Source organism: Carassius gibelio, chromosome B22, assembly GCF_023724105.1.
Source record: "Carassius gibelio isolate Cgi1373 ecotype wild population from Czech Republic chromosome B22, carGib1.2-hapl.c, whole genome shotgun sequence".
NCBI lineage: Eukaryota > Metazoa > Chordata > Actinopteri > Cypriniformes > Cyprinidae > Carassius > Carassius gibelio.
Window position 1 is genome coordinate 220,097 of NC_068417.1, and position 26,519 is coordinate 246,615.

At 40.1% G+C, this 26,519-nt stretch overlaps 2 protein-coding genes and 1 long non-coding RNA gene across 3 annotated transcripts; 2 read left to right on the forward strand and 1 right to left on the reverse strand.

The window, feature by feature from the left end:
* Nucleotides 1–1,446: 1,446 nt before the first annotated feature.
* On the forward strand, nucleotides 1,447–15,328 carry LOC127987548 (myosin heavy chain, fast skeletal muscle-like). The gene is made up of 39 exons (XM_052589908.1): nucleotides 1,447–1,679; nucleotides 1,816–1,959; nucleotides 2,034–2,190; nucleotides 2,371–2,398; nucleotides 2,972–3,083; nucleotides 3,459–3,551; nucleotides 3,651–3,714; nucleotides 3,810–3,908; nucleotides 3,992–4,095; nucleotides 5,635–5,773; nucleotides 5,866–5,984; nucleotides 6,089–6,238; nucleotides 6,704–6,874; nucleotides 6,950–7,256; nucleotides 7,396–7,466; nucleotides 7,542–7,629; nucleotides 7,708–7,825; nucleotides 7,960–8,083; nucleotides 8,159–8,295; nucleotides 8,385–8,640; nucleotides 8,725–8,967; nucleotides 9,050–9,226; nucleotides 9,328–9,473; nucleotides 9,565–9,655; nucleotides 9,789–10,178; nucleotides 10,809–10,935; nucleotides 11,027–11,145; nucleotides 11,268–11,464; nucleotides 11,554–11,737; nucleotides 11,821–11,986; nucleotides 12,078–12,202; nucleotides 12,303–12,611; nucleotides 12,725–12,928; nucleotides 13,020–13,145; nucleotides 13,286–13,456; nucleotides 13,540–13,644; nucleotides 13,731–13,826; nucleotides 13,949–14,080; nucleotides 15,207–15,328. The coding sequence occupies exons 1-39, from the start codon at nucleotides 1,479–1,481 to the stop codon at nucleotides 15,225–15,227; spliced, it is 5,811 nt and encodes a 1,936-aa protein (XP_052445868.1). The 5' UTR covers nucleotides 1,447–1,478; the 3' UTR covers nucleotides 15,228–15,328.
* A 6,153-nt stretch (nucleotides 15,329–21,481) lies between these two features.
* On the reverse strand, nucleotides 21,482–22,528 carry LOC127987553 (uncharacterized). Its single transcript, XR_008161253.1, has 3 exons — nucleotides 22,348–22,528; nucleotides 21,928–22,007; nucleotides 21,482–21,610 (listed from the first exon to the last, which is right to left on the reverse strand). It is a non-coding gene; the product is annotated as an uncharacterized LOC127987553 (long non-coding RNA).
* Nucleotides 22,529–23,124: 596 nt separating this feature from the next.
* Nucleotides 23,125–25,861, forward strand: LOC127987551 (transforming protein RhoA-like). The gene is made up of 5 exons (XM_052589912.1): nucleotides 23,125–23,273; nucleotides 24,395–24,599; nucleotides 24,671–24,791; nucleotides 24,862–24,992; nucleotides 25,471–25,861. Exons 2-5 carry the CDS (start codon nucleotides 24,444–24,446, stop codon nucleotides 25,642–25,644), a joined length of 582 nt encoding a protein of 193 aa, XP_052445872.1. The 5' UTR covers nucleotides 23,125–23,273; nucleotides 24,395–24,443; the 3' UTR covers nucleotides 25,645–25,861.
* Nucleotides 25,862–26,519: the final 658 nt, after the last annotated feature.

The window sequence follows — 26,519 nt, forward strand, 5'->3', positions numbered from 1 at the left end:
AACCCCGAACATTATCAGGAAGGCAATTCCAGAGTTTGGGAGCCAAATGTGAGAAAGCTCTACCTCCTTTAGTGGACTTTGCTATCCTAGGAACTACCAAAAGTCCAGCGTTTTGTGACCTTAGGGAGCGTGATGGGTTGTAGCGTGGTAGAAGGCTAGTTAGGTACGCTGGAGCTAAACCATTTAGGGCCTTATAGGTAAGTAATGATAATTTGTAACTTATACAGAACTTAATAGGTAGCCAGTGCAGAGACTGTAAAATTGGGGTAATATGATCATATTTTCTTGACCTCGTAAGGACTCTAGCTGCTGCATTTTGGACTACCTGTAGCTTGTTTATTGATGAAGCAGGACAACCACCTAGAAGTGCATTACAATAGTCCAGTCTAGAGGTCATGAATGCATGAACTAGCTTTTCTGCATCAGAAACAGATAACATGTTTCGTAGCTTGGCAATGTTTATAAGATGGAAGAATGCGGTTTTTGTAACATTGGAAATGTGATTTTCAAAAGACAAGTTGCTGTCTAATATAACACCCAGATTTCTGACTGTAGAGGAAGTAACAGTACATCCGTCTAGTTGCAGATTGTAATCTACAAGATTCTGTGTAGTGTTTTTTGGTCCAATAATTAATATCTCTGTCTTATCCGAATTTAATTGGAGAAAATTATTTGTCATCCAATCTTTTACATTTTTAACACACTCTGTTAGCTTAGATAATTGAGAAGTTTCATCTGGTCTCGTTGAGATATATAGCTGAGTATCATCAGCATAACAGTGGAAGCTAATTCCGTATTTTCTAATAATATTACCAAGGGGCAACATGTATATTGAAAATAGAAGGGGACCTAGGACGGATCCTTGTGGCACTCCATATTTTACTGGTGATAAATGAGATGACACCCCATTTAAGTAAACTAAATGGTAGCGATCGGACAGGTAGGATCTAAACCATCTTAGAGCCTGCCCTTGAATGCCTGTATAGTTTTGTAATCGATCTATGAGTATGTCATGATCTATGGTGTCGAATGCAGCACTAAAATCAAGTAAGACTAGAAATGAGATGCAGCCTTGATCTGACGCAAGGAGCAGGTCATTTGTAATTTTAACAAGTGCAGTTTCTGTGCTATGGTGGGGCCTAAAACCTGACTGAAATTCTGAAATTCTGACCTGACTCATACATACCACCACTGGTGAAAAGGCCAGTGTAATGGAAATATATGTGAAAGGACTGGGAGATGATAGGTATCGGATCTAACGAGATCTGGTGCCGCATCTTCCTGCATTATCAACAAACTATTTTCCTGTTTTAACACCGTAAATCTGCTTTGACACAATCTGCATTGTATAAAGCACCATAGAAATAAAGGTGTAGTAAATTTCTTCACTACAATGAATGTGAAATTACTCTATAGTACAAGAGTGTACGACCCTCAGTACATTCTCTGCTTGTCATTTGTTACAGTAAACTGCAATCATGGGAGATGGTGAAATGGAGTGTTTCGGCCCGGCGGCCATTTACCTCCGGAAGCCAGAAAGAGAGAGACTTGAGGCTCAGAACACCCCCTTTGATGCCAAAACAGCATTTTTTGTGGTAGAGCCAGATGAGATGTACCTGAAGGGTACTCTTATTAGCAGAGAGGGTGGCAAAGCTACCGTCAAAACTCTGTGTGGGAAAGTAAGAACAATTAGAAAATGTATCAATCTTATGCAAATAAATTTTAGATAATGCTACAGACTTTAAAACTAGAGGTCACATGAATCAAACAATGTCATATTTAGTAATTCCCTTGCCCATGCTGAAACCTTTTTAGACACTCACGGTAAAAGAAGCTGAAATCTTCCCCATGAATCCTCCCAAGTTTGACAAAATTGAGGACATGGCCATGATGACCCACCTCAATGAGCCTGCTGTGCTGTATAACCTCAAAGAGCGTTACGCAGCATGGATGATCTACGTAAGTCTAAGTAAATCGTGTTTTATTCCTAGGATAGAATGGAAGCATTGTAAAATTATCTATCTCTGTTTCAGACCTACTCTGGCTTGTTTTGCGTCACTGTCAATCCCTACAAGTGGCTGCCGGTGTACGACTCAGTTGTTGTAGTAGGGTACAGAGGCAAAAAGAGGATTGAAGCCCCACCTCACATCTTCTCCATCTCTGACAACGCCTACCAGTTCATGCTCACTGGTAAGTGGGGATATACATTTTCATTCCAATTTGCAAAACAATAAGGAAAAAGATTGTCTTAGAAGAATGCTTAATTTTGCTAATCCTGAGTCTACCTAAATTTAGCTTGACATTTAAAATTTAAATGAAAAAAAATCTGTAGAGTGGTTTATATAAAATAGCACTATGATCTTGTTTCAGACAGGGAGAATCAGTCTATCCTGATCACGTAAGTAGACTATGAAAATTCAAAGGTTTTTGTATAAGTGCACTCACAAAAAATGCTTTTCAAGGGTTTTTAAACATGAAGACTATTTAACCAAATGAGAGAAACCTGATTGGTCGAAAGTGTGGCTTGTGGCTTTGTTCATAGAACAAATTGGTATGAGTATGGCTACACATTACATCACTTTCACGACATCTTGTGGTAAAAGGTGGAAAAGGTACCTTTGTGTCCCAGACATTTTTGGAATATTTCATATAATAAAGTCAATTTGTGTTATGAGAACATAAAACAATAAAAAAATAAATAAATCAATCTTATTCTTAAAGAAGTTAATGACACCTGAAACCTGCGCAAGGAGTTGTGAAAGAAAACAAAGCTTCAGAAGTCACAGATGTGATTATGGCAAAAAAGAATAAAATTCCGGTACAATGCTTCACTCTCCGAGATTGAAAAAATCTTTATGTCACATAACTACTTTCTTGTGTGCATGTAACACAATAACACTTAAATAAAAGTTAAATTCATAAAAAGAAAATTTATTTTCTAATATTGTAAAATGTGTTCACTTCAACTCAGTGGAGAATCTGGTGCAGGAAAGACTGTCAACACCAAACGTGTAATCCAGTACTTTGCGACAATCGCTGTGTCTGGAGCGAAGAAGGTAGAACCTGTCGCTGGCAAAATGCAGGTAAATAAAATAAACAGATATTATCCAAAGTAGCTGACAAAATTAAGGCCCGGGTATTCTTCACTTTCCGAGTTTCACAGCCATGTCCGCAAAACTTTTAAAATATACTTATCCACAGATTAGCGCAGATTGATGAGTTTGACACATGCACAGTACAATTGTTTGAAATCTTGAGTCTCTGCTGCCTTTCTTGAACATGCGCTATACTCTGTGTGGTCTCAAAAAAAATTGCCGGCACGCAGACGGGGGGCATAGCTGTGCGCAAACCCCCTGATGATGAAAATGACATAATGCAGACGCCACACGGCTGTGGACACCCTAAGTATACTTTGGCCTTTATTCTACATAAAAAATATATATTTAAATACTCACCAGGGGTCGCTAGAGGATCAAATCATTGCAGCCAACCCTCTGCTGGAAGCTTATGGTAATGCCAAGACTGTAAGGAATGACAACTCCTCTCGTTTTGTAAGTTGCTGAGAACAGATTAAGTGCATTACACAAATTCAGTTAACATTACAAATCTGGGAAATTTTAAACTGTTCTAAATGACTTCAATCTCTATAGGGTAAATTCATCAGGATTCACTTTGGGACCACTGGAAAACTGGCCTCAGCTGATATTGAAACTTGTAAGTCAACATTGGGTTTTTTTTTGTTTGTTTGTTTCTTTGATTATTTGGAGGCTAACATGTTGACTGACTGAAATTAATATCTCTATTTACAGATCTGCTGGAAAAGTCGAGAGTGACATTCCAGCTGTCGGCTGAAAGGAGTTATCACATCTTCTACCAGCTCATGACTGGACACAAGCCAGAGCTGCTCGGTGAGAAATCTACAGGATTGTGTGTTTCAGTTATTTCCTAGTTTGAGAGCACTGTTAACATGCTGCACATCAACTCTTTATAGAGGCCTTGCTCATCACCACCAACCCTTACGACTATCCAATGATCAGCCAGGGTGAAGTCACTGTCAAGAGCATCAATGATGTGGAGGAGTTCATTGCCACAGATGTATGTGGACAAATTCATTATTAGTAGTGGTAGTGCTGTTTCCAAATTCTGTGTCATATACCTGACAAAATTGAATATTTACATTTTACTTTTAATCATTTAGTAGACGCTTTTATCCAAAGCGACTTACAAATGAGAACAATAGAAGCAGTCAGGTCAACAAGAGAACAAAAACAGTATACAAGTGCCATGACAAGTCTCAGTTAGTCTAGTACAGAACATATAGCAAGGTTGTTGTTGTTTTTAAATATGAAAGACAAGGAAAGGAAAAGTGCTAGTATAAGTTGGTTAAGTGCTGGCGAAAAAGATAGGCTTTTGATGTTTCTTGAAAATGAGTAAAGACAGAGTGTATCTGAGAGTGATTTAGAACGTTTTTGGGATGGCACCACAAGGTGTCGTTCACTTGCAGAGTGCAAACTTCTGGAGGGCACATACGATTTAACCAGTGAGTTTAGGTAAGTTGGTGCTGTGCCAGTGGTCATCTTGTAGGCAAGCATCAGTACCTTGAAATTGATGCGAGCGGCTACTGGTAGCCAGTGTAACCTGATGAGGAGAGGAGTAATGTGAGCTTTTTTTGGCTCATTGTAGACAACCCTCACTGCTGCATTCTGGATCAATTGCAGAGGCTTGACAGTACATGCAGGAAGAGCCAGGAGAGCATTACAATAGTCCAGTCTGGAGAGAACAAGAGCTTGGACAAGAAGATGAGTGGCTTGCTCTGACAGAAAGGGTCTAATCTTCCTAATGCTGTATAGGGCAAATCTGCAGGACCGGGTCGTTTGTAGCAATGTGGTTGGTGAAGCTTAACTGATGATCCATCACAACTCCTAGGTCTCGTAAGGAGTTATGGTTGACGAACCCAGATGTTGTGATGAAACAATGGGTTAGTTGGAATCACCAGGAGTTCTGTCTTCGTAAGGTTAAGCTGAAGGTGATGGTCATTCATCCAGCTTGAAATGTCAGACAGGCTGAGATGCGAGCAGCTACCGTCGGGTCATCTGGTTGGAATGAGAAGTAGAGTTGGGTGTCATCAGCATAGCAGTGATAAGAAAAGCCATGCTTCTGAATGACAGATCCTAATGACATCATGTAGATGGAGAAGAGAAGTCGTCCAAGTACTGAGCCTTGATGAACCCCAGTAACAAGGTGTTGTGACTTTGAAACATCACCCCTCCAAGACACGCTGAAGGATCTGTCAGAGAGGTAGGACCTTAACCACAGGTGTGCGGTTCCAGAGATGCCCATCTCTCTGAGGGTGGACAGGAGAATCTGGTCTGGTGTCAAAAGCAGCAGACAGGTCCAGTAAGATAAGTACTGAGGATTTTGAAGCTGCTCTTGCTAGTCGCAGGGCTTCAGTAACCGAGAGCAGGCAGTCTCAGTTGAGTGGCCACCTTTGAAGCCAGATTGGTTGCTGTCCAGGAGGTTGCACAATATTGCATAATATGGCATAACATAAAATATCTCTCTTGACTCACTTTTGGAAAAAAGTATCTCTTCTGACTCTAATAAATGTGATTTATTTGGTCGGTGTGAAAACAGACTGCCATTGACATTCTGGGCTTCAGTTCTGATGAGAAAATCAGCATCTACAAGCTGACAGGTGCTGTGATGCATCATGGGAACATGAAGTTCAAACAGAAGCAGAGAGAGGAGCAAGCTGAACCTGACGGCACTGAGGGTAGGGTGTATTATTTACACAAATTAGCATGCAAACATTAACTGTGAAAAGTTACATTAGTTAAAGTAGTGCATAAAACTGTTCTTCCTCAGTGGCCGATAAAATCGCTTACCTCATGGGGCTTAACTCCGCTGATATGCTGAAAGCTCTGTGCTTCCCCAGAGTAAAGGTTGGGAATGAGATGGTGACCAAAGGCCAGACAGTACCACAGGTGACCACTTACCTTATCAATAGATGAATGAAGTGTCCCAAAGAAAAAATTTTTAATTCATACTTCACAAAGTCAAATTTAATATCAATTACACTGTTTCTCAGGTGAACAATGCAGTAATGGCTCTCTGCAAGTCTGTCTATGAGAAAATGTTCTTGTGGATGGTCGTCCGTATCAATGAGATGTTGGACACCAAGCAGCCTAGACAGTTCTTCATTGGTGTGCTGGACATCGCTGGATTTGAGATCTTTGATGTAAGCATCAGTCATTAATGTCTCTGTAGTCAGGTTTCCTTACAAAAGACACAAGTCTAACTTGTGTAAAATTGAAATTTTGCTTAAAACATTTGTGAATAAGCACCATTTCCATTCAACGAGTCAAAGAGTACAAAATCGTCACTTCCTAGTAGAACTGGCACTAGGCTACATATCACTAAGAGAACCCCCTGAATATAATAATTGTCATAGGCCTATATAACAAATTATGTCTTACAGCAGGCAGACACAATAAAATAAATGCCATTACTGCTTTTGGAATGGATGCTGCGGTTTGGGAACACAGTCATTTAACAGTTCTGGGAGGCAATAATACAGAAATACATTGATGACAGAATTTACTTCAAAATGTGCATACAAAGAGGGTGATGGAAACATAGCTATTAAGAATCAAGATATGAAAGATCAGTCAGCAGTAAGAACTTGCTTCTCTATGATTATTAGTTCAACAGCTTGGAGCAGCTTTGCATCAACTTCACAAATGAAAAACTGCAACAGTTCTTCAATCACCACATGTTTGTTCTGGAGCAAGAGGAGTACAAGAAAGAAGGCATTGAATGGGAGTTCATTGACTTTGGTATGGACTTGGCTGCCTGCATTGAGCTTATTGAGAAGGTAAGAGGATATTATGTAAATTAAATTTACTATTCACACTGTGACTGTACATGAGAGTGAACGTTTCTTCAACAGCCAATGGGCATCTTCTCCATCCTTGAAGAGGAGTGCATGTTCCCCAAGGCAACAGACACAAGCTTCAAAAACAAGCTGCATGATCAACATCTGGGCAAAAGTGCAGCCTTCCAGAAGCCCAAGCCTGCCAAAGGTAAGGCCGAGGCCCACTTCTCTCTGGTGCACTACGCCGGCACTGTGGACTACAACATTGTTGGCTGGCTGGACAAGAACAAGGATCCATTGAATGACTCTGTTGTGCAACTTTACCAAAAGTCATCGCTCAAACTGCTGTCATTCCTGTATGCCGCTCATGCATCTGCTGAGGGTATGAACATCTGCATTTACTAAAATCCTTTGTCTTTTAATTCAGTGCAAGACAAAATTCCCATAGAGATTTATTGAAAATATTAATGAAAAGCAAAATAAAAAGAACACTAACAGTTTTTAATGAAATAAAACAGCAGAGGGCGGCGGTGGAAAGAAAGGAGGCAAGAAGAAGGGTGGCTCTTTCCAGACTGTCTCTGCACTGTTTAGGGTAAACAGATACTCTTTTAATGAAGGATGTGAACCACCTCTATAAAAACTAGACTAATGACAAATATTTCCACAGGAGAACTTGGGTAAGCTGATGACTAACCTAAGGAGCACTCACCCTCACTTTGTGCGCTGCTTGATTCCAAATGAGTCCAAGACTCCAGGTAAACTCGATCCCCAAAAACTCAAATGGATTACAGTTTTAAAATACTTCTGAAACATTAAGAATATTTGCATTACAGGACTGATGGAGAACTTCCTGGTTATCCACCAGCTCAGGTGTAATGGTGTGCTGGAGGGTATCAGAATCTGCAGGAAGGGTTTCCCCAGCAGAATTCTATATGGTGACTTCAAGCAGAGGTAAAGACACTACACCTGTTTCAACCTATTAATTAGAGATAATACACCACCTAATCTTAACCACATTTCAAAATTGGGCTTTCATCACTTTTGGGGCTTCAACAAAATATTACTGTTGTCTAAATGTCCTTTAGGTACAAAGTATTAAATGCTAGTGTCATCCCTGAGGGACAGTTCATTGACAACAAAAAGGCTTCAGAGAAACTCTTGGGGTCTATTGATATTGACCACACCCAATATAAGTTTGGACACACCAAGGTGAGCTACATTAAGCTCAACTCTACATGGAATGGCTTCCATAACATACCACTCAACATCAATATATTTGTACAGGTGTTCTTCAAGGCTGGTCTGTTGGGAACTCTTGAGGAGATGAGAGATGAGAAACTAGCAGAGCTGGTTACCATGACTCAGGCTCTTTGCCGTGGCTTCCTCATGAGGAGAGAGTTTGTGAAGATGATGGAGAGGAGGTGAGTGAAATGTGCATAATTTGATGTACTAAAAAATGTATAAAGTTGAAGATTTTGGTAAAACAAAAACCAGAAACTCTCTTCCACAGAGACTCTATTTTTGCAATTCAATACAACATCCGCTCATTCATGAATGTCAAACATTGGCCATGGATGAAGCTCTACTTCAAGATCAAGCCTCTTCTGAAGAGTGCAGAGACTGAGAAAGAAATGGCAGCCATGAAGGAGAACTTTGAGAAGATGAAAGAAGATTTAACAAAAGCATTAGCTAAGAAGAAGGAGCTTGAGGAGAAAATGGTGTCACTTCTTCAAGAGAAAAATGACCTTCAACTCCAAGTAGCTGCTGTGAGTATTTCAGCTCTTACTGATCCTAATATGATCATATGCCTATGAACATAAATCATTAACTATATCCATGTCAATGAACAGGAATCTGAAAACCTCTCTGATGCTGAGGAGAGATGTGAAGGTCTCATCAAAAGCAAGATCCAGCTTGAGGCCAAACTCAAAGAGACAAATGAAAGACTGGAGGATGAGGAAGAAATCAATGCTGAACTGACTGCCAAGAAGAGGAAACTGGAGGATGAATGCTCCGAGCTGAAGAAAGACATCGATGACCTGGAGCTCACCTTGGCAAAAGTGGAGAAGGAGAAACATGCTACAGAAAATAAGGTCAATATTCTTGTCAAATTTTGTTTACACATCTGTGTTCAAGCTCCTGAGAATGAAACCAATAACCAATGATTCCATCTAGGTGAAAAACCTGACAGAGGAGATGGCCTCTCAGGATGAGAGCATTGCCAAGCTGACCAAAGAGAAGAAAGCCCTCCAAGAGGCACACCAGCAGACTCTTGATGACCTTCAGGCAGAGGAAGACAAAGTCAACACTCTGACTAAAGCTAAGACAAAGCTTGAGCAGCAAGTAGACGATGTAAGACGTTTGACATAGAAATAAGGCCATCAATCAATGGGAATCAATGAGAAATTAATACTGTTGTCAATATTTTATTGCTCTGGTTTCTGTACCTATAGCTTGAGGGCTCACTAGAACAAGAGAAGAAGCTCCGTATGGACCTTGAGAGAGCCAAGAGAAAGCTTGAGGGTGATCTGAAACTGGCCCAGGAGTCCATAATGGACCTGGAGAATGACAAACAGCAATCAGATGAGAAGATCAAAAAGTGAGTGGACATCAGATGTTAGAAGTTTACAAAACTGTACAAAATAACTATCCTGAACATTTAGAAAACAACAATACTGCATTAAAAACAGGAAGGACTTTGAAATAAGTCAGCTTCTCAGCAAGATTGAGGATGAACAGTCTTTGGGAGCACAGCTTCAGAAGAAGATCAAAGAGCTTCAGGTATTCAACTCTATTTCTGTGTGTGTGTGTGTGTGTGTGTGTGTCTGTGTGTGAAACTGTGATGAAGATGGACAGCTGTGAAAACCCACATTACCAAAATCACTGTATCAATGATTTTTCATTGTTTATTCAGGCCCGTATCGAGGAGCTGGAAGAGGAAATAGAGGCAGAGCGAGCTGCTCGTGCTAAAGTGGAGAAGCAGAGAGCTGATCTCTCCAGGGAACTTGAAGAGATCAGCGAGAGGCTTGAGGAAGCTGGTGGTGCTACTGCTGCCCAGATTGAGATGAACAAGAAGCGTGAAGCTGAATTCCAGAAGTTGCGTCGTGATCTGGAGGAGTCCACCTTGCAGCATGAAGCTACAGCTGCAGCTCTCCGAAAGAAGCAGGCAGACAGTGTAGCTGAACTCGGAGAACAGATCGACAACCTCCAGCGGGTCAAGCAGAAGCTGGAGAAGGAGAAGAGTGAATACAAGATGGAGATTGATGACCTGACAAGCAACATGGAGGCTGTGGCTAAAGCAAAGGTACAATCTTGAAAAAAAATCTTAAACAGAATGTTCAATTGTAGTTTAAAAAAACTACTAGTGCCATAGCCATATCAACCCAAAGCAGGGTTTAGCTTGGTTAGTACCTGGATGGTATAGTACCTGGGAAAACTGGGTTGCTGTTGGAAGAGGTGTTAGTGAAGCCAGCAGGGGGTGCTCAACCTGTGGTCTGTGTGGGTCCTAATGCCCCAGTATAGTAACGGAGACACTATACTGTAAAAAGCACCCGCCTTCAAATGAGAGGTTAAACTGAATTCCTGACTCTCTGGTCATTAAAAATACCATGGCACTTTTCATTATGAGTAGGGTTTTATGCCCGGTGTCCTGGATAAATGTAGCTGGTGTTTGGTAGTTAGCACACTAGCGCCGTTGTACTGTGGTTGTCATCGCCTCATCCAGGTGGATGCTGCACACTGGTGGTGGTTGAGGAGAGATCCCCCATATAATTATAAAGCACTATGGGTGTACAGCAATACACAAAGCAATATAAAAATGCCTCATTCATTCATATTTTAACTTTAGCACTACTTCCTTAGCAGCATGAAATATGAATAATTAATAGTAGATTCGAATGAGTTCAAGAATGTTGATATTTCTTAAATGATGTAGGCAAACCTTGAAAAGATATGCCGTACATTAGAAGACCAAGGAAGTGAGCTAAAAACGAAGAATGAGGAGCTCGTCCGCCAACTTAATGACATAAATGCCCAGAAGGCAAGGCTCCAAACTGAAAATGGTATGTAAATACTGAATATACACCATACCACAGAACTGTGCAAAAAAAAGTGTTGTGCCCAGTAGTGACATCATACATTGTCTTATACTAGGTGAATTTGGCCGTCAATTGGAAGAGAAAGAAGCTCTTGTTTCTCAACTGACAAGAGGCAAACAGGCTTACACTCAGCAGATTGAGGAACTCAAAAGACATATTGAGGAAGAAGTTAAGGTGTGTTCCAACCTAAAGGATTACCTTATCAAGTACAATATATAGCTAATATTATAGCTGTGTACAACAGGAATGAAAACATTTAGGTTTAAAGGTCCCTTTACGGTTTATCTGAATTTAAGGCCAAGAATGCTCTGGCCCATGCGGTTCAGTCTGCCCGTCATGACTGCGACTTGCTCAGAGAGCAGTATGAGGAGGAGCAAGAGGCCAAAGCTGAACTCCAGCGGGGAATGTCTAAGGCCAACAGTGAGGTGGCTCAGTGGAGAACCAAATATGAGACTGATGCCATCCAGCGGACTGAGGAGCTTGAGGAAGCCAAGTAAACAGCAAAGAACAATTTCTTCAGCACCCTATATTTAAAATCACAAACATTAATATGTTTTTATAATTTCACACCTCTTTCTTCGGGAAAAAGCTTGCCCAGCGTCTGCAGGATGCTGAAGAATCCATTGAGGCAGTGAACTCCAAGTGTGCCTCTCTGGAAAAGACCAAACAGAGACTGCAGGGTGAAGTAGAGGACCTCATGATTGATGTTGAGAGGGCAAATGCATTGGCTGCCAACCTTGACAAGAAACAGAGAAACTTTGACAAGGTGAGAAGGATGTGAATAACCTTTATTTCTAAAGCTTGCGCCGTTGGACTTGGCTAATTAACAATGATTTCCTTTTTCTTCAGGTCCTAGCAGAGTGGAAGCAGAAGTATGAGGAAAGTCAGGCTGAACTTGAAGGAGCTCAGAAAGAAGCTCGTTCTCTCAGCACTGAGCTTTTCAAAATGAAGAACTCCTATGAGGAAGCTCTTGACCACCTCGAGACCCTGAAAAGGGAGAACAAGAATCTGCAACGTACATAACACTTTGTTTTTGTTCAAAAAGCATTTTAAAATGATGCATTGAAATAGAAAGTTTCACAATTAAACTTTTTAAAACCCTTTAGAGGAGATTTCTGACCTCACTGAGCAGCTTGGAGAGACTGGAAAGAGCATTCATGAGTTAGAGAAAGCCAAGAAGACAGTGGAGTCTGAGAAAACAGAGATCCAGGCTGCGCTTGAAGAGGCTGAAGTACAGTTAATTAAAACTGTCAAGTCAATTCATTTCTTAAGGCATTACATGATTTTCCTATGAGCTTTATACAATTCTTATTTTAACTTCTATCCATCAGGGCACCCTGGAGCATGAAGAGTCCAAGATACTTCGTGTACAGCTGGAGCTGAACCAGGTGAAGAGTGAGATTGACAGGAAGCTTGCTGAGAAGGATGAGGAGATGGAACAGATCAAGAGGAACAGCCAAAGAGTGATTGATTCCATGCAGAGCACTCTGGACTCTGAGATCAGGAGCAGAAATGATGCCCTTAGAGTCAAAAAGAAGATGGAGGGAGATCTGAATGAGATGGAGGTCCAGCTGAGTCATGCCAACCGCCAGGCTGCTGAGGCCCAGAAACAGCTCAGGAATGTCCAAGGACAACTCAAGGTATAGTTCTGTAAAATGTAAAACTACAAAACACATCAAATGTATGATCATATGAACATGATACATTAATTAAATGAATCATAACATGTAACAAAGAAAGAAAATTTCCACAGGATGCCCAACTGCACCTTGATGAAGCTGTCAGAGGACAGGAGGACATGAAGGAGCAGGTGGCCATGGTGGAGCGCAGGAATAACCTGATGCAAGCAGAAATTGAGGAGCTGAGAGCTGCACTGGAGCAAACAGAGAGAGGCCGCAAAGTGGCAGAGCAGGAGCTGGTGGATGCCAGCGAGCGTGTGGGACTGCTGCATTCACAAGTACAGAAAAACTATACTTGAAGCACATTCAGGTTACATGATAACAGAGTTTTAGTTAAATGTACACTAACTACCTCCTTTAATCCCACAGAATACAAGTCTTATTAACACCAAGAAGAAGCTTGAGGCCGATCTGGTCCAGGTTCAAGGTGAGGTGGATGATACAGTCCAGGAGGCCAGAAATGCAGAAGAGAAAGCCAAGAAGGCCATCACTGATGTGAGCGCTTACATTCTGTTGCTCTGTTTTAAATGAAAAAGTTTTTTTAACGATTTAGCTACATGTGATGCCATGGGAAATTTCATGGATGGCATTTCAGTCTATATTGGCTAGTTCTTTTGAATTGTTTTTTATTTCAGGCTGCCATGATGGCTGAGGAGCTGAAGAAGGAGCAGGACACCAGTGCTCACCTGGAGAGGATGAAGAAGAACCTGGAGGTGACTGTCAAAGACCTGCAGCACCGTCTGGATGAAGCTGAGAGTCTGGCCATGAAGGGTGGAAAGAAACAGCTCCAGAAACTGGAGTCCAGGGTAAATTAGAAGCTGAACACAGTCTTAGATGAACTGTCTATGGTAGAGATTTGACAGGTGACATCAATCTCTCTCTACTGAAGGTGCGTGAGTTGGAGGCTGAAGTTGAAGCTGAACAGAGACGTGGTGCAGATGCTGTGAAAGGAGTGCGCAAATATGAAAGGAGAGTGAAGGAACTCACCTACCAGGTAAAATTACACAGGATTTAGAAACTTACATTTCATTATAATTTACATAGGTAAACTAAGACCATCAACAATACTTTTACCAAAAGACTGAGGAAGACAAGAAGAACGTGATCCGACTCCAGGATCTGGTAGACAAGCTGCAGCTGAAAGTGAAGGCCTACAAGCGCCAGGCTGAAGAAGCTGTAAGTCTATGTCACATGTCTTAAGTGTGAGGTTTTGATATTCTATATTCAATAGACAATACATTCAGTGCCAGGAGTGCAATGCTCTGAAAGGGGTTGGATATCTGGTGTCATCCTTACAGGAGGAGCAGGCCAACACTCACCTGTCCAGGTACAGGAAGGTGCAGCATGAACTGGAGGAGGCTCAGGAGCGCGCTGACATCGCTGAGTCCCAGGTCAACAAGCTGAGAGCCAAGAGCCGTGATGCTGGGAAGGTATCATTTAAACTTATACTAACAGGATAACACTGTTGGGTTGTAAAGTAGCTACGAAGAGTAAAGTTGTTTGCTTAGATAGTCAGACAGCTAAAACAACTAGACTTGGATGGTGGATGGTCTCTGACCTGATGACCGTTTTGCTAAAATCTTATCTTCTGTCAGAGCTCCGGCATCCGCATCCGTGTGAAGCTTGTGTCTGTGAAAAATGGCAGCACTGCAGTTATTGAGAGACTAAATTAGGGTTGCAATGAACAACTATATTGACATTTATTCCTAATGGTCAGAAAGCTAAATACTTTTGCCCGCATTTATCATTTAATATAACTAACATAAATATAGCTACCAGAGGACACTATGTGTTTGTGTAAGCATGTGGATTATGTTGTGTTTGTTTGGTCCTTTGGGCTTTCTCCTGTCGACTGTCTGACACCACCCCTCGTTACCCCATTATTGTTTCAGTTTTTCCACCTGTGTCTCCCTCATTACCTGCCTTACTTAGTCTCTCTGTGATTGCAGTCTTCTTTCATTATTTTGTCGTATGTGGTTGGATGTGTCTGTGTGCTCCCTGTTCTGGCCTTCCTGCCTGTTTTCCCCTTTGGGGTAGCTTTTGATAGTTTTGTTATTAAAAAGTAGCCCATTCATTGCATATTTGAGTCCTCACTTCATCTCTCCAGATGGACGTGACAGGTTGTAAGCAACAGATTAGCTTAGAAAACCAAACAATAAATGAGAAGGAAACATACGGTTATACCAATTGAACATTACAGACGTGAACCACACTTTTTCTTTTTCCATTTTGAGGACGTTATTATCTTAGATTGTTTGATATGTGGTTTTGACTATTACCGTGTCCACACTGCGAGTGAGTAGACAGAATAAATTAAGTGGTTTATTAAAAGCATTTTGCATAAGGTTCATGCTTAACTTTCCATCCTGGTGTTTTGCCTTTATCCTTCTGGCAGAGTTTACTTTTATCCTTGTTTATCTGTTCAAGGGATGGATCTACACTTCAAAAATTGATGTTCAGGACCGCACAAAGTAGCTCAGCATGAAAGTCACATATACATTTATTTCCAAATAGTCTGGTGAGATCATAATTACTTTTATATGTTCTTGTTTTCAGGGCAAAGAAGCAGAGGAATGAGGGATAATATCCAGACAGAGTAGCAAGCCATCATACAATATGAGCTGCTTGTGAAATGTCAGTGTGCAGTTAGTAACAATAAAAGTAAACCTGCAAACTAATTGCTGTTGTGTCTCTGTAAATATCAAGCATTTACATAAAGCTCTCCCTCATATGGGAAGAGAAGTGTCTGCATGAAGAAAGGCCAATCATTTTAAAACACAGGAAAATGAAATACTTTTGAAAATGTATCCATCTTTAAAACTATACTCTATAATGTTGAGACACCTGAATTTACTTAGCAGTTTGTACCGGGTATACATCATTGTGTATTCCTGCTTTAAAACTTGAATTACCATGCAGGAACTCACTTAAGTATTTCTGACACAGACGCAAATATTACATGATGTTAGTCTTAAAGGGGTCATTGGATGAATATTTTAACATAAATGTGTGTTGTAAGTGTTTATCAACATCCATCTATAATGATTAAAATCCACCCAGTTTTTTTTAAACCCCTATTTTAAATTCAAAGGTTTAAAAATATGTAATGTGTTTATTATTTTTAAAACTGCAGTTTTTACTAAGGCAACATGGCAGAGAACTGGAAAAAATGGAAACAATTTTTTTTTAACTGTACATAACCGCACTAGTAGGGGTGGGCGATATGAGCAAAAATTAATATCACGATATTTAACACTGTCCAGCCCATATCGATATTATATTGCGATACCAAAAAAAATTACAGGCAAAAGTTTAACCTTAAATAACTAGAAAAAGTGATGGATTGGACATAGAAGTGAAAGTATTTTCAAGCATTCATGTAATCAAAGCTGTATTTTCAGCAACATTACTCCAGTCTTTAGAATGATTTCTGAAGATCGTGTGACACTAATGTTAATTTGCTGCTTATGAAACATTTGTGGTTATTATCAATGTTGGAAACAGTTGTGCTGCTTGATATTTTTATACAAACTATTTTTTCATGATTCTCATGATTATTTGAAATGTTCCTTTGTGTAGTGTAGTGACAGTTACAGCATAATGACATTAAAGACAGATATATAGATGTTTTCACAAGACTAGGCCGTATTAAAAGGAGAACACCACATCAAGATCAAATCAAATGCTTAGCCTGCCGTACATGCACCTAGAAGACTTCCAGTAGCCCTCGGGAAAAACTCATGGAAGAGCTGGAGTGGATGATAATAATGTGTCATTGAAAGGGTGGTGGAGCCCAGAGCTTGGGTCAACAGAATGGTCACTATGTGGAAGCCAGAAAAGAAAAAAGTCAGGATATGCATGGACACAAACATTTGAATGCTGAAACTGAAAGAGAGCCGATGACAACAGTTGAGGTGGTGACAAGAATGATTGGTGCTAAAATATTCACCAAACTCTGATTATCCAATCCAATCCACTTTATTTCTATAGCACATTTTGCAAACACAAAAGTTTCCAAAGTGCTGCATAAAAGACTCAGAACATACAAAGCAATTAAAATATAGACCCTTTGCAAACACGTGACTATGACATGATGGACGGCAGAATCACCGGAAGCACAAGCTAAATAGTAGTGGACGAGCGGGAAGCTTCAATCAGTTTAAATTAAATAAAACTAAACTTTGTGGCTTCTTCTTTCGAACAAGCTGTTGTACCGTTATCGGTCGAGGTAGGGCATCTGGTAGGTGCTCACAAAGAATGGTATTTGGAGAAGTTGGAGATCGCAAGATTGGATACCAATACTTACCTTTTTCCTATAAAGGGTCTTTATAGAATACAAAAGATAAAAATAATAAATACCACAAAAGGACCACTCAATTCATGCACAGTTAAAAGCCAAAGAATAAAAATGAGTCTTTAGACGAGCCTTAAAACTCTCAACTGTAGGGTCAGTTCGGACATGGAAGGGCAGAGCGTTCCATAGTTTAGGTCCAACCACAGAAAATGCCCTGTCCCCCCGAGATTTTACTGGCCCTCTGATTACTGGCAAATCAAGAGAGAGTTCCAAGTTATGCACCTTCAACAGTCCTTTTGGAGGATTTGCATACAAAAGACAAACATTAGGAATCAGCTGTGCTGGAGAGATGTTTCAAAGAATTAGGTCACAAACATTTTAAGACATGGAAGGGGTTGAAGTGTTTGTGGATGACATAAGCCCCTTTCACACTGCACTTCGGACCTGGCATATTGCCGGAACATTGCCGGGTCGCCTTCTGTGTGAAAGCAAACATGTCCCGGGATTGATTCAGGCATTGAACCCGGGTCGGGGATCTAGTAACATTGCCAGATTCAACCCAGGACGAGCGCTGTGTGAACAAAACCAGATCTAATGCCGTGTCGCAGTGATGAAGCGTGACTCTTTTACCAGCTGTTTTGAAGGAAGATCAACGTCCGCAACAAAAAAAAAAAATGTGCAAACTAATGAAGCAGAGATCAGTTAGTTCCTCACTTTCCGCGCTGACGCCGAGATCGTTCACTAGCTTCAGTGAAATTATAACGTGCCTAGTGTTTACGACTCGTACATTACACGTCACGCGCTGATGTCACGTGTCGTTACGGGATCTTCACGGGTTGTGTGTGAAAGCACACACATATCCCGGGTAATCACTGCCAGTGTGAAAGTGCAAAATCTAGCGACCAGGGACTAATTGCCGGAACACTTTACCCGGAATGGCAGTGTGAAACTAAATCCAGACAAATGAACATTCAAAGCTAAAGGGAGTGAGCTACACAGTGTGTTGGAACTCAAGGATCTTGGCAATACTACAGTGCGTATTTAAAAGACGCAATCATCATGCCAAATCATTATACAACTCCAGAACATATACATATGAACAACCGTTATGAAACTTGCCTGGCACCTGATAGTTATTTAACATGTACTGAGGCGGGGATTATTTGTTGACCGCGATATGTTCATCGTGGATTTTGTTAATCCCTGAAAACTATCATCACTACACCGGGATCCAGACAGAATAGACACTTTGAAATATCCCAGCGTGGCGCAATTATAAATTTTTGCATTATTGACACAATGTTTTCCAAATGAATGTTGTTCAGTGCTTTGACGCAATGTATTTTGTTTAAAGCACTATATAAATAAAGGTGATTGATTGATTGATTAATAATTTTCAATCTCTATCAAAGTTATCTACGTACTCTGCAAAACAGCAAGACAAAAAAATGGTGTCTATAAAATCAGCCCTGAAAAATACAAGATCAATACTGAACAAAACAAATTTACTAATTAACTTTTTTCTTCAAATAACCTTTATTTATTACTGAAACTTGGCTCATTGCAGTGGTGTACCGACCGCCAAAATCAATTATTTTAATATACATTGTGTTGTCCTTCAAAGCCTCTTGTAAAAGTTTGTACAGATTATTGAAACAACAAACCTTTTGTAATTTTTGGAAACAATTTAAACTTTAAAACTAATGGATTTCATAGGGCCCCATGTTATATTATAATGTTGTTGTTTTATTCCGTTATTTGTCTCAGCTTATAAAATAAAATATAATTTCAGTAAAGTGGTTTCTGGAATAAGCTTAACACGCAACAAACTTGTAGTTAATGCTGTGGCCCTGCAGCAGCGGTACACATGGCAGTAATAGGCATTTTGGTTGTCCACCTACTGTATAACTGGATCGTTTAAAAGACAATCACAATTAGATTAGTATAGGAACGTAAATACACTACAAGAGCTGCAAACTAGCATTCATGCATTACCAATCTCTGTGAGACTCAACTATGATATTGCAACTACTAAGGTCTAGTCTTGTAAAGAGATTTAAGGATTTGATAAACCTTTTTCCAGATTTAAAATAACAATAACTCCAGCACAAATGTGAAAATAAGAAGTTAATAATCATTCAACTTAATTAAACAATCACATATAAGGGACAATATAATTATAATGAAACTTACCTTTCTAATCATCTTGTTAGTTGTTCGCTGTCCGTGTTAATGCTGGAGATGAATTTCATTTCTATTTTACCTGCTAACTAACTAGGTCGATGCTTCTTACTTAAACCTCCTAGTAACTCCATAGCAACCTCCTCACATAGCCTAGGTGCTCTCTAGTAACCAGTCAGAAAACCGTAGGTACCTCTGAATTCAGAAATACTAAAACTGCTGTTTTCTGAGACTCTTAACTTGGTTCAGCTGTAGAGCTCTGAAGAAGGATCTTGGCGTAAACATGAAGATGTAACCCATCACTGGCAAACAACCCTAAGCAGTAACTCATTCTATCAAAAATAAATGAGGACATCATTATTTATTTTTAGATAATGAACTTTAAGGAAAAGCCGTAATGGCCTGTGTCTTGACACAGAGCGTCAGCTGCAGTGTCAATACTTTACATATCTGCTATTTGAATCGGCTGCTGAATCATGATTTTTATATAAACTATTAAAAAAAAAAAAAAACACACACATTAAAAAAACAGCAGTTGGCAAAGTTGATGTAATTTTGCCAACTGATCAAATAAATCAACCTTTCCTCACATCTCTGACCCAGACTTACATGTGGATTTATTTCATGTGGAGACAAACCCGATACTCTCATACCAGATATTTTATAGATAAAACATCATCCTTGTGTTTCTTTTCTGATTACATGCACATTTTCATTGCGTTGTTCCCATGGCAGCCGTTATCTGACGGAATCCCCTCCAAATAAAAAGGGCGAAGCCCAAGAGTGATGCGCGATAATTCATTATCATCAATATTATTTATTTTAAATGACCAATAAATTAGCCTGCAACATATTAAACTGAAACTATTGTAACAGACTTTATTTGATTCCGTTATATTGCACTAATTCTGGATGTATGGGCGCTCTTTACATGTGTGTGTGTGTGCGCGTGTGTGTGCGCGCGTGTGTGTGTAATGCATTTATCCCCTCTGGGCTTGCCCTAGATAGGCAATGGGCATGCACACTTCTCTCCTCTAGTGTCATGGGTTTTTGGGAAGTTCTCCTTGGTGTGAGGAATAATAAAAAGTCAAGAAGAGTTCAGACTCTGGTTTTATTGTTTTCTTATTACTAAATGTTTAGGCGGACCCTGCACGACGCTCGGTTACACTATCATTTTATCTGAAAAGCAAAAACAGGAGCAAAACTCATCTGTAATCACCTGTGAGCAGAGCTTCAAATGTGAGCTGTAACATATCCACATAGCCTACTAAATAGACTATTCCAACCAATTTACTAGTATTAGTATAGGTCTACTTGTTTTTTTATTTTTTATTACAGCCCATGATAGTTAATACGTTACAAAAACATTGTAAAAACTTAAAATTAGGCTAACTTATTGAGCGGAAAAAAGGTCACCCCACTCAATTTTTCTACTTCTGTCATTGTTTCGGACAATCGACAATTCGGACGGGTCCGATTCGTGAACCTAGGAGCGGATGATACTGCGCATGTGTGATTCAGCGTCAAGAAGACGGACACACAGAGCGTCTGAACTGAACTGATTCTTTTGGTGATTGATTCTGAACTGTGACTACTCGCAAGGGCAATCGTCGCTAAAGACGTCATTGCGTCGAGCGCAAAAGAACCGTTTTATTTAATCGAACTGTCTGAAAGGCCAATTTCCACACACAGTCAACACAAACACTTGAAAATGCACACATATAATGGTCACATTTCTAATAAGAAAAAAACATGCAACCAAGGCCAAATTATGACAAACATAAAAGATTGCTTCATTAACGTGCATTAGTAATCGTTATAGATCTTAGTGAAACTGACAATAAAAGAGATGAATTTCTTACCTTTCTTTGTGGTTCTTGAAATGTCGAATGAAATTTGATGTTGTCGTGTCGGATATTCTTGCGTTGCACATTTTAAATCTGGCAAATCTTTTTTTATTGGCACGGGCCAGTTCAAAGTCTTTATAACCAAACGAGACTATCTGTGGAGCTCGGCTACTGTCTGCTACGTCTGGCGCGGTTTGATCTGTGCAGCGTTAAACGCACAGACGCTGATTCGTGGTGCTGACGTCACAATGATATCGTTTTTATTATTATTACTTTTATTGCTGATTGTTTATTATACGTTCAAGTCACGTCTCAAGCAACTTTTTCTTAAGTCAAAGTCAAGTCATTTTCATACTTTAATAAAGCAATTAATTTGCAAGTCCTCTAAATTGTGATTGGAGTCCCCCACCTCTGCTTTACAGGTTCTGCGTCTTTGTTTCTGTCTGCGGAAAACCTCTTTATCCGACTATAAAGCCTGGGCCCAGCTGCACAAACAGCTAAGAATAGTCTTACGAGGCATCAGATTTATTCTTTAAGACTGTTCATAACCTGATCTGATTTGATACCCCTTGAGTAACTGCTCACAGACACTGAAGATACTGGCACAGATGCAGCTGGCCCGGGTCTCCAAACCGCTGCTAAAAGGGGAAGACTTAGATGTAAATAACCTGTAAATTACTACAACTACATAACATCAAATCTATAGGTGTTTTTCTGTTGATTATAAAACACATTCAGCTGCAGGCGCACAAAATATGCCAATGAAAATACATTTTTATTGAAATTCTTTCAACGGGGAGTATAATATTTTATATATAGACCTTGCCAGACACAAATTCACGGACGGGCATTTCATTTTTTTCAGGGGGGCACAAATGAGATCACCCTCACTGCAATGCATAACATCATTAACTATGAGTTTAATGGACAAAAAAACGAGGAAGAACGGCCTTACCTCTCGTGAAGACTGGAGCAGTCTAAACACACGTCACGGGGCTCGACATCACGCTGTCCGATTATTGGGACAAGTGGATTCTTTAAAAGGCCAAATGAAAGAGAATTTTACTTGCCCGATCGACAAGTAATCTCGCCCTATTAAAATGCCAATAACAATCACCAAAACGCGATAATAATTCAATGACGACCGAAAGTGCATCCTAATTACGCTAACGAGGCTCTACTCCCTCACCAGGACAAGTCGAAACAAAGGAGCACAGCAAACACAAAGTGAGTTAGTGTTAACAAAGTGAGTTAAAACAAATTGGGAGTTTATAATAACATGATACCGTTAAACAACATTACAGCACGATTGAAAATGTGACTGTGATTACATATGACAGTTCACTGAACAAGAAATTAATTTTAAGTTACATACCGGTATTACAGAATACCAGGAGCTCTTGAATATTTCGCTTTAGGCCTTTCGTCTAAAGTTAAATCGCTGCTGCACTCTCCTGCCAACTTTGATGGTTTTTGATGAGAGAAACGCCATATATTCATTGCACTGCTACTCGACATCGCTCTAGTTTGTAATTACAACTAATTAACGTTAAGCGGTGGCGCTATGCTTAACAAACAACCAAACATTTCCGCGCTCACTATCGACAAACCAATCAAATTCGTTTAAAATATATGTTTTTTAAATCAGACCAAACACATTTTTATTTTTATTCGGGAGTTATATATATACAAAACAAAAACTTTTGATCACAGTAGCTTATTGATGATAATAATAATAAAAAAAATATTGTGCAAACTATAGCAAGGACTGTTGGTTGGTGGGACATCTATATGATGTCTATGTGTGTGTGTGTGTGTGTGTGTGTGTGTGTGTATATATATATATATATATATATATATATATATATATATATATATATATATACATTTTTTGTGTGTACGTCTAAATTAAATAAAAATAGTACATAAACGTTTGTGATTTGTGTGAAAGTTTTGAGAAAATTATTTTCATGATTTGTAATTTGTATGAAATGAATGAAAACGTACAATCTGTTTAGGACAATTGTTAAGTTCTCAGATCACTCCGTTTTCACTATTTTGAGAATAATGCCCTGAGATTGGAAATATGTGTCGATCGATTGAGAAAAACTGTAAATTAACTGCTGGAAAGAGAACTGCGAGGACTCTTGACGCGTCCGCTGAGGACTCTTGTTTTGATACTTCCGCTGAGGACTCTTATTTTGACGGGTTGTTATTCAATCGCCATCTTGGCTGGTTGTGTACGGCTTCCGGCGCGCGCAAAGAAGCGACCCGGAAAACCCGATCCGAGTTGAACTGAAGGTGAGCTCGAATTTAATGCGGCTTTCTTTTCATTACGCTCTTGCTAAGAGATCAGAAAGATCAGCGACTGTTATTAAACTTCTGTCGACTGAAAGAGTTCCATGTTTGGGGGTTTTATTGTCTTACTGACGAGACTCGCGTACTTCCGCTTGTGAATTAGCCTGTTAGCTTCGCATCGACATACAAATATATTGAAACTTTTAAAAGCATAAGTCGTGACAGCATTGACCTGTTAGTCACTTTTACTGTATTACCCTTTAAATGACTAAAAGTGTTCTACAGTTTTATTTTTAAATTCAATGTAAACGCAGCTAAAACGTTTATATTCCTCTCTAATAGTGGTTTAGTATATATGATGTTTTCATGTTTATGTGAAGCTCTTACTGAAGCCTCAGGTCACTCGCTTTATCAACTATTTTAGTACTTTTTTAAATTCTATGACAGTGGTTTAATGTTGGTCTTTGGGTGAATCTCGTAAATATACAAGAGTGTAATTTCATGCCAAATCTCTAAAAAGTAAACTTTGAATAATAGTGATAACATTTATCATAACGAAAATAAAGAACTTTTTAATTCATTGTTTTTGGGGGAATATATTTTATTGTCAAAAATGTCAAAATAAAAAATATTAGTATATTATAAAACCATGTATGTGTGTGTGTATTGGGGCTGATTTAGATTTTGGCCACAGAAGATTATGAAATTACAATAATCAAGATAAAATGATTATTGTGCCCCATTCTGTTCCCTTTCCAGCGAGGTTTCTCCCAAAAAATGTAACGTGCAAATCAGTAAATCATGTAACTTTTATCAAATTGGACATGCTTGATTAGAATTACTAATGTTGTTATAAGTGCTAATAACTTCACTTATTAATACAAGACAATAGTAATATTATTTACTGACACTGTTACATTGACTCGCCAACACTGATCTTTACTCGCGTTTGGAGCTTGGCGAGTGTTAATTTTACACCCTATGTATTAATATATATACACAAAGTACACACACACATTATGTAAACAAACTTTCATTTTGAATGTGATTAAGCCCTAATATACATCAGTATAACGGTCAGCTGATTTCCTTATTGTGATCATGTGATGTCTGTTGTGCCCCAGCGAGTGGAGCGGTTCTCTGGTCTCGCGGGGTTAATAACGCGGCGCAGGAATGGCGGCGATCCGTAAGAAGCTGGTGATCGTTGGTGACGGTGCGTGTGGGAAGACCTGTCTGCTCATCGTCTTCAGTAAAGACCAGTTCCCCGAGGTCTACGTGCCCACCGTCTTCGAGAACTACGTGGCCGACATCGAGGTGGACGGCAAGCAGGTGAGCAGCGAGCGCTTCGTGAGGCTGCGAGGTGTGCTAGCGCTGTGCTAATGCTAGCGTGTGTGTTCCAGGTGGAGCTAGCGCTGTGGGACACGGCGGGTCAGGAGGACTACGACCGTCTGCGACCACTCTCGTACCCAGACACCGACGTCATCCTCATGTGCTTCTCCATCGATAGCCCAGACAGCCTGGGTGAGTCTCGTGCTAACACCGCGCTCTTGCTAGCCTCACGCACACTGACCTCTGACCTCTCACCCTGCAGAGAACATTCCTGAGAAATGGACTCCGGAAGTCAAGCATTTTTGCCCCAACGTTCCCATAATTCTGGTGGGCAACAAGAAGGACCTGCGCAACGACGAACACACACGCCGCGAGCTCATTAAGATGAAGCAGGTGCGTAGCTCCCGCTAGCATTAGCATCTACATTAGAGACCAATCCAGTGTACTTACTGGCTGAACATGTGGGACTTTTATTTTGAAAGCCCATTCTTCAGGTTTGAATAACAATAGTAAAACTCTGTTTATTATGTATATGTGACCCTGGAGTATAAGAGTAATTTTTTTTTTAATTTGAAATCTATGCATCATCTGAAATCTGAATAAATCATCTTTCCACTGATGTCTGGTTTGTTAGGAGGACAGTATTTGAAAATCTGGAATCTGAGGGAGCAAGAAAATTGTAATATTGAGAAAATTATCTTTAAAATTGTTGTATATTACTAATCCCATCTGAATCTGCCATGTCTGTGTTTTCTTACTCGTTCTCTGTAATAATCCCAGGGTTTTTCTCAGTGTAAACTCGTCTAGACTGAAGCGGTGTCTTCTCTACGGTGTTGGATTATAAAGCTGTTTGGTTTGGTCTCTCCCGCAGGAGCCCGTCAAGCCAGAGGAGGGCCGGGACATGGCCAACCGCATCTGTGCCTTCGGATACATGGAGTGCTCTGCCAAGTCCAAGGACGGCGTGCGGGAGGTGTTCGAGATGGCCACCAGGGCGGCGCTGCAGGCCCGCAAGGGCAAGAAGAACAACAAGTGCCTGCTGCTGTAGACAGACTTTTATTCCTTTTAACTGAATCAGTTCACCTAGTGTTGAGAGTTTATGTCAGTATTTAACGCACGCGAACACATATGCAACAGCGACTTGGAGAAACAGCGCATCAGGACCAGGGTGTGCTGCACGCCGCGGACCAGACTTGAAATGCATTCTTTTGTCTTTCTCAATCAGAAAATTTGGTATGTTTGTGTATTAAAGCCTTTATAAGACATGTTTGCTGCTTTGTGAATCCGCCCTTTATTTCACACACCTTCACTAGAAAATAAACATCACACACAGATCCTGCAAATAATGTTCCTGTGGAGAGATTCTCCCATGGGATTTAATAATGAGGCTTTTTCCTTTATGGGTGCATTTATTCTCTAACACAGTATTTTCTGAAAGTAAAAGTGATGTGACATTCAGCCAAGTATGGTGACCCATACTCAGAATTCGTGCTCTGCATTTAACCCGTCCAAAGTGCACACACACACACACACACACACACACTGTGAGCACACACCCGGAGCAGTGTTCATCATTTATGCTGCGGCGCCCGGGGAGCAGTTGGGGGTTCGATGCCTTGCTCAAGGGCACCTAAGTCGTGGTATTGAAGGTGGAGAGAACTGTACATACACCCCCCCCCCACCCACAATTCCTGCCGGCCCGAGACTAGAACCCACAACCTTTCAATGTCCGACTCTCTAACCATTAGGCCACGACTTCCCACGTTTCATATTGTTCCTCATGGAATTCACACCTAACTTTTTCAACATAATTAAAAAACACTGAGAAACTTAAACTGTGAGCGAATTCTGGAAATCTTGAACGGTGTTACCATAGGGATATATTAAAATAACAGTAAAAAATAAGATAAGACTAATTAATCC

Excerpts from the sequence above, each read along its gene's own strand:
- LOC127987548 (XM_052589908.1), top strand. The coding sequence starts at position 1,479 with ATGGGAGATGGTGAAATGGAGTGTTTCGGCCCGGCGGCCATTTACCTC. Across the intron at positions 3,552-3,650 it reads ATGACAACTCCTCTCGTTTT|GGTAAATTCATCAGGATTCA; the intron begins GTAAGTTGCTGA and ends CAATCTCTATAG. Across the intron at positions 13,645-13,730 it reads TGAAGGAACTCACCTACCAG|ACTGAGGAAGACAAGAAGAA; the intron begins GTAAAATTACAC and ends TTTTACCAAAAG.
- LOC127987551 (XM_052589912.1), top strand. The coding sequence starts at position 24,444 with ATGGCGGCGATCCGTAAGAAGCTGGTGATCGTTGGTGACGGTGCGTGT. Across the intron at positions 24,600-24,670 it reads TCGAGGTGGACGGCAAGCAG|GTGGAGCTAGCGCTGTGGGA; the intron begins GTGAGCAGCGAG and ends TGTGTGTTCCAG. Across the intron at positions 24,792-24,861 it reads CGATAGCCCAGACAGCCTGG|AGAACATTCCTGAGAAATGG; the intron begins GTGAGTCTCGTG and ends CTCACCCTGCAG.